The 13,610-nt window shown below is 41.4% G+C and overlaps 1 protein-coding gene and 1 pseudogene across 1 annotated transcript; one reads left to right on the forward strand and one right to left on the reverse strand.

Annotated features, from left to right (window-relative positions):
• Window positions 1–3,198: 3,198 nt before the first annotated feature.
• On the reverse strand, window positions 3,199–10,649 carry GCM2 (glial cells missing transcription factor 2). Its single transcript, XM_066264927.1, has 5 exons — window positions 10,560–10,649; window positions 5,842–6,094; window positions 5,596–5,708; window positions 5,059–5,184; window positions 3,199–4,134 (listed from the first exon to the last, which is right to left on the reverse strand). The coding sequence occupies exons 1-5, from the start codon at window positions 10,647–10,649 to the stop codon at window positions 3,199–3,201; spliced, it is 1,518 nt and encodes a 505-aa protein (XP_066121024.1).
• LOC136328694 (large ribosomal subunit protein P1 pseudogene) lies at window positions 6,228–7,109 on the forward strand (annotated as a pseudogene).
• Window positions 10,650–13,610: the final 2,961 nt, after the last annotated feature.

The following is a 13,610-nucleotide window of genomic DNA, read 5'->3' on the forward strand; positions in this document are numbered from 1 at the left end:
TTGTTTAAAGATCATGTTCCTAAACTCAAAACTATACTACTTAATTCCATCTGTACACAAGGTTGCTGCAAATATTTCTAGACTTTATCATGTCCCATCTTTGTCTTTTCTTCTAGCTAAATAACCCCTGGTCCCTTTAGTCTACCTTTATGAAGTGTAATGGTTAGTTTTATGAAGTCCTATGGCTAGGCTATGGTGCCCAATTGTTTGGTCAAGCATTACTCTAGACCAGTGGTAGTCAACCTGGACCCTACTGCCCACTAGTGGGCGTACCAGCTTTCATGGTGGGCGGGAGTAGAGCAACCAAAGTATAAATAAAAAGATAGATTTAACTATAGTAAGTTGTTTTATAAAGATTTATTCTGCCAAACTTAGCAAAAATCCAACATAAAGCACTTGGTAAGTAATTATTATTATATGCTTTAACTTGCTGTAACTCTGCTTTATAAATCTTATAAAGCAAAGTTACTTCCCTACTTTATAAATCACCATTACTGTGGAACCGGTGGGCAGTTAGAAAATTTTACTACTAACAGAGATAAAAAAGTGGGCAGTAGGTATAAAAAGGTTGATTACCCCTGCTCTAGATGTTTGTGAAGGTTTTACAGATGGGAAGCAGCATTTAAATCAGTAGACTTTGAGTAGAGCAGATTACCCTCTATTCTTCCTCTGTGTGGATGGGCCTCATTCAATCAGTTGAAGGCCTTAAGAGAAAAGACAGGTTGTCAGGGAATAAAAAGCACAATTTTATCTCAAGACTGTGACAAAGAAACCCTGCCTGAGTTGTCAGCCTGCTCCTCTGTGAACTTTGGACTCAAGACTGCAAATCAACTTTTGCCACAATTGGGCCTGCCCTACAGATTTCTGACTCAACAGATTTCACAATTGTGTGAGCCAATTCCTTAAAATTCTCCCCCTCTTTCTGTATATATATATACATGTATATACACATATATACACCTATATATCTCTTTTTATGGAGAACCCTAACTAAAACATCAAGCAACAAATTTTTTAAATTTTTTCATCCTCTTTATTATTTTCTGAATATATTCCAGGTTACTAGTACATAATGGAATATCCACAAGATGATAAGTACAAGGTGGGGCAATATTATTCCCATCTTATCTTAGCTCCAGTATAATTTAGTGCTTGAGAATGAAGTCTGGCATAGTAAGAGAGCCAGATTTAAGCCCCCACTGGTTTTGAGACTTAAACCAATTACTTAATTAAATCTGTTCCTTTAAATCTTTATGTGAAGGTAATGATAGGATCTACAGTATAGTATTTCCTGATGTGAAAATAAAAAGATACTCTACTTCAAGGAAAAAACCAGTTCTTTGGTTTCAGCAACAAGAAATCATCAGAATAAGTTTTAACCCTATCTGGATTGATCAATGACACCTGGCCACAGTAACCAGTAAGTAACCAGTGACAGCTCACACCTAACACCAGTCTATTAGCAATAGCTTTGTTAAATGACTGTACCTCTGAAGGGCAGCCTGTCAACACTGCCTTACTCAAATAACTATGTTTCCAGAGCTAAATATCAACCAATCCACCCCTAATAACTCTACTTCAGAAAATGTACATGTATACACACACACACACACACACACATACATAAAGTATATATAACTATATGTAATGGAATATTATTCAGCTATAGAAAAGAATGAAACTTTGCTATATGTGACATCATGGATGGACCTTGAGGACATTATGCTAAGTGAAGTCAGACAGAGAAAGGCAAATACCGAATGCTCTTGCCTATAAGTGCAATCTTAGTCGAAAACCAGATTGGTAATTGCCAAAGATTGGGGGTGAGTTGTGGGTAAAATGGGTGAAGGGATTGTAAACCAAAATTAATTTCAGACTGTAATAGAGAATAACAAGCAGTTATTTGAGCAGAGGAGCAGCAGCCCAGAAGACAGATTTAGGCAGCAACCTAAACTGTGCTCCAGAGAGAACAAACAAAGGCAGGATTTAAAAAGGCAAATCCCAGAAAATGTAATTCTTTCATGCAAAGGAAGGATTGCAGGCTATGTTAACATCAGTTCTAATGTGAAAAGTAGGGAGGTAAAAACTACAGGAAGGAGGTCAAGTCCATCTGTGTCCTGTGAGCAGTGGTTCCAGGATGTTTATGGTCAGCCTGGAGCTGAGTTTAGCAACAGGGTTAGCAACTTATTAGCAAGTCTGAGAGCTGAGGCACCAGATATGCAAAGGACTCACTGACTAATAGTCTCCTCACTCTAATTGAAGTGACTCTCTTAGTAATGCTCATTCCACTTTAATTTTCCTCTTATGGGGTCAAATGTACAAAATATAAATAAATTACAAAGCTGTTAAATAAGCTAATATATTTTAATCGATTATAACAACTGATTCTCAGGTCATAGTAGGAAAAATATTTTTCTCCTATGTTTTTACATAACTTAAGCTTCAGCTACATAACTTTAAAACTTCTTTATTACACTTAATTGAACAACATTATCAATTACATTTATGAGACGTAACAATGGAACAGTAAAGTTTATTTGAATAAAACATCTCAATTCCAGTTTTGAAACCTAATCAGAAAAAAATATGTCTTAGTACAATAATAATCAATTAAATACATCATCATTAGGCCATCTGTTATGAAAACATTCATCCATGTTAATAATAGCTATTCAACTGAAAATGAAAAATAAAATTCTCTTGGAAACAACTGTATTTTATCATTGCAATACTGTAAGTTTTTTTAAAAAGCTGTAGATAATATACTTCAGAGACAAAATGATCAAAATTATTTCCTGAAACTATTCTAACAGATTTTAAATGTAAATAAAAAAAGTCTTAAGAAATAACTCAGGAGATAAGATTGTAAAGATTTCTTCCTGAAGCTATTTGACCACCTCCAAGAGCCAAGTAAAGAGTGTACAATCCCTAATATGGTCTAATGGGAAAAGGCTTAGGATGAGAACCTGGTTTTCTAACTCCTACTCAAGCTAACAAGCTAAGTGAACTTAGCTTATTAATCTTCATGGTCTCCAGTTTGCTCATTTGTCTATTTAGGAGAGTCACAACCCAAACCTAATTCTGTGTAGTGTGGGTTTAAAAACATCATACTACATAAATCTCCCAGTTCAACAAGAGATTTTCATATTCCATTGCCGGCATGGACACCAATATTATATTGTGCCCAGTGTTTGTTGTTTAAAAGTCCTCGTTGTCATAGCTAAAGAATGGACTAACTCTATCTGGATAACTAATTGTTGACTCCAGTCCAGTGGCACACACATCCCAGGTCTCTGTTCTGTCTGTCCTGGAGGGAGCTGACTCTGGAGGAAAAGCCACAGTGGGTCTGATAGCCCTACAATCTCCTGGAATTTTCAAAGATACTGACACTGATGGAGAGGCTGCCCTGGTGACTGTAGCAGGAAGGTCCAAGCCTGCTGGATATATGGACATCGGGGTGTTTTCAGGAGCATAGGTGCATCCTGAAAGACTCTTAGCTTCCTGCACTTCATCACAGTATTTCAGAACTGGTGGCTGGCAGGCCTGGTAGGACACTTTGGTGGTGGTGGTAATCACAGTCTGCAGGGCTTGGGCACCTGGTGGGGGAGTTGTGAGGTACCCACAGGGAAGCTCTGAGTTATAATAAGGGCAATTGGCCGTGGCTTGGAATAGTCTGGGGTCAGTCCTCTCCTCAAGGCCAGGTTTTCCAAGAGCTGGTTTCCAGGCATGTTTACTGGTGAAATCACAGGTTCTCTGGAAGCTGCTATATGACTTGATGTTATATTGTAGTGCATTCAGATGAACCCAGTCTGTGTCATTAGCATTATTGGTGGCATCTTTATACAGGGTGCAATATGGGCTCGAATTTGTATAACTAGGACCTGCCAATTCATAGCTGCAAGGTGGCCTGGGCAAATAGATTATTGGGTTTGGATATTTCTGAAAGATTGGCATTACGTCACCTTGACAGGTGGCTAGGTCACAGGTAGCCTTGCAAGCATCAGAGTTTGGGAAGGAAAAGCAAGGCTGCCCTAGAGTAGGAAAGGCAGTGTCAGTAATTATATCAAGTTCTTCCGGAGTTTCCAGGGGAGATATGCTGTTGAAATGTTTACTGTTGCCTTGATCCTCTCCTGCCTAAAAAAATGATATAAATTTTATTAGCAAATAAAATTGAAATTGCATTGGACAATCTCACCTGTAATGGTAGCCAACCAACTAAATAAAAATAAACATTCAATTGGTGAGTTCTGTGTTGCAAGCTCAGGTATATGATTTGGGCATGTGGTCCAGGGCTTGCTCAGGCATGAATACCACACTGCTACATGGTGGGCAGGGGGAGGGGATCCTCAGTAGCCAGGCAGGGTAGGTCTGAGTGGAAGATGGTCCTGTTCTCCCCTATACTATGTTCATAAAAGAGGAGACTCCAGAGCCTGACATAGATCAGGGTTCAAATTCTGATTGTTCCTGTTAATTGAACAAGTTAGTTAACCTTTCTGAGTCTCAGATTTCTAATTTTAAAAAATGGGGCTCGATAATAGTAACCTTCTCTTAAAGCTTTTATGAACAATCCATAAATGAAACTTTAGACCTTATGTGTCTAGCACATAGAAAATGCTAAAACTATGTCAGTTTCTCTTATCCTCAGAATAACACTCTGCCTGCTTGGCATGATTTGGTTGAAAAGCCAAACTGGATCTAGTTGTCCAAACAAATTTCATCTGTTCTATGTAAATAATGTAAAAAACTCTTAAGGATTCATGTCAACTCACTGTTGGTATGTACATGTTGCTTTCCTTAGTACCTTTGGATAACTGCCCTTGTATCAGAATGTCAGCACACATCCTCACTATAATATCGACTCTAGAGACTGCTTGCTGTTTTATTTTGAAGAGAAGTTAGAAACAGTATTCAAAATGTTGAGTCACTGACATTTTGTTAGAGATATATAATTTTCACAGATGATCAAACCTTTCTAATAGATGACATTTTACATAATTACAAGTGTATGTTGTGATGAAAATAGACACGGACTGCAGTCTAAGGTGAGCGCACCATTACCTCCAGCTCTCGAATTCTCTTTTTCTGGGTTTGGGAAAAAGAGGCCATTTGTCTCTTGACGGCACTTCTTCTAGCTTCTGTCTCCGATTTACTCTCTGGTCTCGGATGATCATGAACTCCCTTGGCCTGCATTCACAAGGAAGGAAGCTGGCCATGTTGGTCAAAAATTATGTCTTTCCTAAGATCCCAAGCTGGGGTTATTTGGTTTTTAATTTTTCAAACTGAGGGGAGAAAATTCTTAAACTAATAAAACAGCATCAACAATAGACATCTTAAAAGATTCTCCAACAGTCCTTTTACATTATTAAATCAACTATAACTACAACATGGGTCACTATCTCTTGCCCTTGAAAAGCACAGAGTAGGACCACACTAAGTACCTAGGAGCCTGGGAAGGCCCTGGGAGGCCCAGCACCTATTTCTAAGCACAGTAGCTGTATTTGGTTTGGTCCAGAGTTCCTAAGGCACATGGCAGGTGGTTCGGTCCCTAATGCACAATGAAAATATATATCACAAGTGGTGGTGTCCCCCAACCACCTGAAAAAATATGGCGTTGCCATCAAGCCTCCAGAAGTTGGTGACAGGGTACCCGCTGTGCCCTCGACAGGGAATCAGTTCCAAAGTAGAATGACAGTTGGGGCATGCTTTCTCTGCAAAGCCAGAGGGGAGAAATATTAATAGCATCCGGACCCCAGACCCTTCTGAAGGAAGAAAAGGGAAATGAGTTGGATAGAGGGAACTCATGACTGCAAGGCCACCCCCAGCCCTGGCCCACTGCCTCACTCTGCTGCTTCAGGCGTGCCTTGTCGCAGATGGCAGGCCGCAGCTGCAGGTGGGAGCCGTTGGGCAGGGTGCAGGCTCGCGCACACACCACCACGCCCAGGCACGACTTCTTGAGGATGTGGCTGTTGTGGTTGTTGGTGTTGCGCATGGCCCAGCCGCTCAGGTGGCGCTGTGCCTTCTTCTCGTCGCTGTGGTAGATGAAGCGCACGTAACCGTCTGGCCACTCACAGAAGTGGTCGAAGTGGGCTGGTTCCTGGACAGGGCACAGAAGGAAGGGGGTCAAGTTTATCTAGACCAAACCTAACACATCGCGCTTTTAACTTTCTCCAAGCACATTGAAATAAAAATTAGATTTAGATCTGGACATGTTGTAGAACTCAGAAACTATGCCATCACAAAATGCTACTCATCCTATCTGTAATACCTTTCTGACAGTTAGATAATTGTTGTTAATGTTTATCTTCTAAATGCTGTTCATGTATCAGTTCATCTACACTTCATAATACACAGGAAATAGGTAATATTATTATCTCCACTTTACATAATAAGAAATGGGGGCCAGGGAGGTAAACTGACTTGCCCAAAGCCACATAGCTGGTAGTACCTGGCTGTAGGCTTTGAGCCCTAGCATTTGATTCCAGAGCCTGTTATATCACTTCTTGTGTGTTTAAATGTTGAAAACATTTTTCATGTTAAGTATCTAAGTGCCAGGGCAAAAGAAATGATTGGGTTGCTCTCTCACTGACATGCAACTGAACATGTAAATAGCATTATTTCAACCAGTGCTTTTTCCAACCTGTCAGTCACACCAGCAATGACACCCAGAGCAACATCAGAGAGGCAACAACAGCTTCAGTTGCTCATCCCAACTTAGCTCTCCAAATTTATGAGGGCATCGGTCCTCCTAGGGAGCTAAGGAGCTAAGGCAGAGTTGGGGTGAGGCCCTCACTTCATCTGGTGGTCTGGGAACTTGCCTGCATCTACTCAGCCCTTATCCTGCAAGACAAAGAATAAGTGCCCTCATTAAAGCACCTGGGGTAAATGCTGAACCTTTCTGGGCAGGCTTGCTTGCAAAGGTTCTGGCCAGTGTCAACACTGGGAGCCTCCTGTGCAATGCAGAGGTGGTGGCCCTACCCCAGCAGCAGGTGCTGCACCAGCAGGAGGGCCTCTCCCCAACAGAGTAGAAAAAAGTGGAAGCAAAGACAGAAGAATATAAGGAGTCTGATGATGACATGGGCCCTAGCCTTTTTGACTCAACCTCTTTGTAGCACATTCAGTCAAAAGCTGAACTCTGAAAAACAATAACAACAACAACAAATTTTTAATGGCCTAACCATGACATAACCGCCCTCCTCCTGTATTTACATTTGATGGTCTTTGTCCATATTATGCATTACTTATACTGCAATGTCTTTCTTACATGTAAGTTTAATATAAAATTGCCCTTTAATTAGCACTTACTGACCCCTGCCCTAAAGCATACAGGGGTCAGTAAACAAGGGACCCTGGGCCAGGTCCAGCCTGCCACAGGTTTTAGTATGGTCCACAAGCTAAGAATGATTTTTATATTCTTTAATGCTTGGGGAATTTTTTTTTTTTTTACAGAGACAGAGAGAGAGTCAGAGAGAGGGATAGACAGGGACAGACAGACAGGAACAGAGAGATGAGAAGCATCAATCATTAGTTTTTTGTTGCACATTGCAACACCTTAGTTGTTCATTGATTGCTTTCTCATATGTGCCTTGGCCGCGGGCCTTCAGCAGACCGAATAACCCCTTGCTCGAGCCAGCAACCTTGGGTCCAAGCTGGTGAGCTTTTGCTCAAACCAGATGAGCCCGTGCTCCAGCTGGCGACCTCGGGGTCTTGAACCTGGATCCTCGACATCCCAGTCCGACGCTCTATCCACTGCACCACTGCCTGGTCAGGCTGGGGAAATCTTTTTAAATTATGGTTTTTGACACATAAAAATTATATGAAATTCAAATTTCAGTATTCACAAGTAAAGTTGTACCGGAATATGTCCCTTCATCTAGGTATTATCTAAGGCTGTTTTCATACCATAATGCAGAATTGAGTATTTGGGACAGGGATAGTATGCCCTACAATACCACACTATGCAGCATTTATTATCCTTATAGCAATGTTGCATGACAGGCATTGTTACTCTTAATTAGTAGATGAGGAAGTGGAAGTTAAAGAAGAAACCTTCTATAGTGGCATAGCTGGGGTTTAAACAGAAGATTATGGCAGCCAGGCCCCCTGGCTTTATTGGTATGACTGAAGCTCAGAAAAGTATTGTCACAGTAATAAGATATTTGTAACTTCTTTCCCTCCCAACACTCCAGGAAAATTAGGTCCAATATTAGCAAAGCAAAAGAATTCTCAGTTGGATAATTTGGACTTGTGTACATTGTTAGCACTGTACATTCCAGCAATAATAGGTAATGGGCCATTTTGTTTCCAAAACCACAGGGATAGTGTTGAAATAATTATTATTACTAATAGGCATTATTATTTTTCTAGAAATATTATAATTGATATCAATTAATAGATTGACTTAAGGTCACTCATAAATGAAATACACAGTGATGTGCTATTAACTCTAAGTTTATATATACTAAATGCTGATATCTTTGTTGTTAAAAATGAATGTTTTTTGTTTTTTTTGACAGACACAGAGAAAGAGTCAGAGAGAGGGATAGATAGGGACACACAGACAGGAAGGGAGAGAGATGAGAAGCATCAATTCTTCGTTGTGGCACCTTAGTTATTCATTGATTGCTTTCTCATATGTGCCTTGACTACATCAGACCAAGTAACACCTTGCTCAAGCCAGCAACCTTGGGTCCAAGGTGATGAGCTTTGCTCAAACCAGATGAACTAGCATTCAAGCTGGCGACCTTGGGGTTTAGAACCTGGGTCCTCCAAGTCCTAGTCTGACACTTTATCCACTGTGCCACTGCCTGGTCAGGCAAAATGAATGTATCAATTGAAGAATCTTAGCAGCAAACTGAAAATTTTCCAGAACAGAGTATTTTTTTAGCATTGCCCTGTAAGGGTACACTAAGCCCCCATGTCTTACCTCAGCTACCAAAGTAGTGACACGGAAAATGAAGTCACAGAGACTGCATTTTTAAGTAAAAACAACAATGGAGTACTCCTGGATTGGGTTTCATTTCCTCTAATGTGTTGGCATGTGTAAATGCATGCATTCACACACAGATAAGCATTCACATAATGAATGACAGTGGACCTGGCTGGGACCTTAAGATTGTTATCTAGTTTTGCTCCTTGATGACAGGTGAGTAGCCTGAGACTGAGGCAAATTCAGTAACTATGTCAAGGTCATACATCCAGTTTAACGCTTTCTCCTTCAAATAGCCAAAACAGAGCTAGAAGCCTAAGTTTCTCCAGTTCTCTCTGTATAGCCCAGTGCACCTGCCCCCCCTTCGGATGTCGCACACACTCCCTGCTTAAGAACCAGTCTCCAAAAGAAAAAGCTCCTCGAATTTACATAAGAAGTCTAGAAAATGCTTGAGAGAAGAGCCATCTTTTCATTATTTGGATGTGACCCTTTTCTAAAATGCAAGAGTAGCTTTTTTCCTATGAAGATTTATGTCTGTGAGAATGAGATGCCCTTGTGGTACTGTGGTCTACTTTCACAACAGTAGCACAGAGTGACTGTAAGGTAGGCAGACTTTCAAACAACAAATAAACTTTCTACAAAAATGACTTCCAAAAAAACCACTGATCTCTTTGAGATATATACAAAGATGTATACATCTTTGCTAATGAATTGTTATCCATCTGAACACCTATATGGCACATAGTAGATGCTAAATGAATAACAAATCTGTCATTCCTGTGCCGCAACATGGTGGGAAGTTCACCTTTGCAAGTGCTTGGGAGGCCACTTCCACTCCCCCTCCATTGACACTCAGGACTTTACAGTCATTCCTCAGTTTTTGCTCCAAACCAGTATGACAAAGCATAATTTCCCTGGATTTGGCTCCAAATCACTTTGTTCTTTTGAAACAAAATAAATCCAATCTAAAAGGACAGAAAATTTCTTATCATTAAAGAATAAGCTCAGAAATTATGTCCAAAATCCAGGTTCCAGAGGCCTCTGAGCACCCCTAGCCTGGTTAGCATGACAGTAGAGTTTCCTAGGAGCCTTGCTTTATGCATCTGAATTAATCACTTACCTTGTGCTATTTGTTCAACATTCCCATCACTGCAATTACAGTTCTCTCTCACCATTCTGCTGCATGAGATGCAGCAGTGTTATCTACTGGTGCTGAGATTCTCTCCTATCTTTCTCATGGATTTTGGAGAACAGATGAGAGAATCACCTGATTTCTCTCTTGGTTAAGGAAAAGTGAGGGACGAGGCATTCCCCTTCCAGAGTTTAAACATGGACGAGGATTGACAGTTTCTGCTGCTTTCAATGTTTTTGTTTTTGTTTTTTGTTTGTTTTGGGTTTTTTTTTTTTTGACAAGCACAAGGAGAGAGCTGGGTGAAGGTACATCTTTAAACCCAATTCTGCCCTTGGTAGAGCTCAGAGAACTCTTGCCATTTGTAGAGTCCATCTACATTTAAAGACTCTCGTGTTGGTCGGCGTGTGTGTGCTCTGTCTACAGTATCTGCAAGGACTTAAATGTCACCCCCTTCTTTGGAAGGACAGCACCACGTGTGCGCTCACGCAGGGTGTCACGCACCTGAGGCATCTGCGGATCGTTGATGTCCCAAGTGAGCTTCATCCCACTGAAGAGCACACAGTCCGCCTTCTGCCCGGCTTCCCTCGGCATCCGCCCACCTTGCTAGCGGTCTCCGCTAAGGATCCTGAAAGAAGAGGAAAACAAACCTAGAGGTATGCCAGGCGACTTTCCTCTCTTTAAAAAGAAAATTGACTTGGAGTGGTAAGCACACAATGCAGTGTACAGATAATGTGTTGTAAAATTGTGCACCTGAAACCTCTATAATTTTAACCAGTGTCAATCAATAAATTCAATAAAAAGGGGGGAAAAGCGGATAAAGGGAGAGAGAGGGAGGGAAGGAGGCAGGGAGAGAGAGAGAGAGAGAGAGAGAGAGAGAGAGAGAGAGAGAGAGAGAGAGAGAGGAATTTGGAACTGGGGTGGGGGGAGGGATTTAAGGACTCGGGCAGTTCCCTATTCTGGGCCGTGGTCCTAAAGGCCTTGGCAGCTGCCGAAACATTTATAGAGTCACCTCCCCCTGCTCCGCCTTTCCTAGCTCTCTCTCCAGCTCTCACGCCCCAGGCACAAGCAAGGCGGGTCACCCCCTACCCGACAGAACTAGGAAAAAGAGGAAGGTGACCTGAGCCCTTGGGGTGAAAGGAAACTGAGGTCAAGATGTTATGGGGCCAGGGTGGGGTGTGGAGGTTGAAATGCCTCATTTAAATTAAAATTCTTTTTTTTTTTTTTTTTTTTCCTAACCTCATCCCTTCTCTGGGGTTTCCAATTGGGCTTAGATGGAAGCTTTTGAGACAGAGGCTAGAGTTACCCCCTGAGAGCCAAAACTGAATTCGCCGTTGGGAACCGTGGGTCTCTGTGCACCACTGTCTGAGTAACGGTGCCCACGCCCGCTATGGTGGGGCCTGCCCTCTTTGGACCTCTACTCCGGGCTTTTGCTGTAACTGTTGTGGGCATCCAGGAATCTGTGCTCATTTGTTTGTCTGTTTTTGGTGAGGGGTGAGGCTGACGTCCAAGGGTCTCTGTATGCTCGCGGGCCTAGGTGCAACCATGCTCCCTGGTGATAGGGAGGGATCCGGCCCAGTGGAAAGTGAACTTGGAGAAGCTGGGGTAAGGTTAGCTCGGGGTAGGTGGAGGAGGACGGAGAAAGTGAGCTTTGCGGCCCCGGGCGCAGGGGGCTCTCTTAGAACCCTTAGCTTTTTTGTCGCGTCTGCTCCCTCTTAGCCAGTTTTCTTATCTGCTTAAACAGGGATTGCGGCTGGGTGAGTTTTCAGTCACCATCCACCTGACACAGCCCTTTAAAAATCATCTTTATTGGTATTGTCGTGGAAATACTGTACTAAGTCGTATTTACTCCCATTCCATATGGGGAAGTTTTTCTGGAGACAGCAGTAGACAGGTGAAGGGGACGTAGGACGCAGTGGGCTCCCTAAACTTGAGACCAAGACTCCTTCATCTGTTTGTCCGCCTTATTAGAGTGATTTCAGTACCTGACGGCGTCCAAAAATAACAACAACAAAACAGATTGAAACGACTGAAGTCTCATTATTCACGCTGAGCGGAGAGAGAAGATGGGAGTTTATTTTGTTTTGCAGGAGGCTTGCTTCGGTTCCCAACCCTAGCTAGAAAAGAGCCGGCCTCTGAAGGCGATCACAGTTAGAGGAAGATACTCAGAGCCCACATCCCTTTAAACCTGGAGACTGGCAGGTCCTAAACCTTGGCATCTCGGAGCGCGCGCGGTGCGTAAGAACTCATAATGCCTCCTGCGACCCGGCTAGGAGGGCGCCCAGGCTTTAGTCTTTTCCTTTGTCAAAGGCGGAAAAACGCAGATGAAATTTAAACCCACCATCTGAACAGCCGTCCGTGCTCCCGATCCTCCCACTTCCCCGTCACGGGCACAGTCAGGCTGAAAAGTCAATCCAGTAGTTAAGTGCGTTTCAGAGCCGATAGGCATTGGCAGCTGATCAGTGGAGAATCCCCTTGAGGAAAAATGTCATCTTTGGGGAGTTCCACGAATTATCTTCTTTCTTTAGATACAAGCTGGGATACTCCTCCTAAGCAGAGCTCAAACGTCCACGCAAAAGAAAGTGACTTGTTCCTTCGCCTAGCATTCCCTGCCCCAAAGTTCCTGGCTCCTGAAAACTCGTATCTGGGTTTGCGATTAAAATCACTCCCAACACAGTCGTCAGGAAGGTTTGGGAGGACATGGAGAGAGTGTCCACTCTTTGGGGGGCGATGGGCACATGATACAGTATGCAGATGATGTTTTATTGAGTTGCACACCTGAAACCTATACCCCAATAAATTCAATAAAAAATAAAATATCACCCCTCCCACACACACACAAAAGAGTGTCCAGTCTTCATCCACTGGTTTTATCCTCAGACTTTCATCATATTAACTGATTGCCAAACGTCATTGCAATTCCTGTCATTTAGTTGCTTTATCTTTCAGAGGTTAAAATAATTGACACTCGATTTTTGTACAAATAGATATTTCGTTAATTTGATAGTTTAATATAATTAGACGTTAAAATGCTTTTAATTAACTTAAAAATAATTTAAAATCACGTCTGAGAAAGCATAAAAATTAATTTCTAGTCTTCTTGTAAACACTGAGAGTAATTCTTGTCTCTATGGTTTTGGAATATCCCTAAGAAGTTCATATTCTTCCAAAACATAAATAAAAATTTTCATTTTAAAGCCAAATCATATACTTTTTTAAAAAATGGATTCTAGTGGTCAAAAAAATGTCAGAGTCTTCACCATATTTAGTTTGAGAAAAATTAAAATATACATATTCCAAACTGCCTTAAAAATGTGTCTGGGTAAAACATGTTATTACAATGAATCAAAGTGAAAATATAACAAAATAAAAATAAATAAGTTGAGGTGTTCTCTATGATATTATCTTTCATTTCTCCTGAAAATTTGAATGCATTAACAACCATATAGTTTGGAAGGATATATAAATATATTTTCCTGAAAAGTCTGAGAATAATGAATTATAAAGTTTAAAATCTAATATGAATAATTTTTATATTATTATATTATAGTGTTT

The sequence above is a fragment of the Saccopteryx bilineata genome, chromosome 3 (assembly GCF_036850765.1).
Source record: "Saccopteryx bilineata isolate mSacBil1 chromosome 3, mSacBil1_pri_phased_curated, whole genome shotgun sequence".
Lineage (NCBI taxonomy): Eukaryota > Metazoa > Chordata > Mammalia > Chiroptera > Emballonuridae > Saccopteryx > Saccopteryx bilineata.

Bases quoted from the DNA above. Each gene is read 5' to 3' on its own strand.
- GCM2 (XM_066264927.1), bottom strand. From the start codon at position 10,649: ATGCCGAGGGAAGCCGGGCAGAAGGCGGACTGTGTGCTCTTCAGTGGG. The intron at 6,095-10,559 runs GTGCGTGACACC...TGCCCTGTCCAG, and splicing joins ACGATCCGCAGATGCCTCAG to GAACCAGCCCACTTCGACCA. The intron at 5,185-5,595 runs GTGGTTGGGGGA...TTGTGAATGCAG, and splicing joins GCAACGCCATATTTTTTCAG to GCCAAGGGAGTTCATGATCA.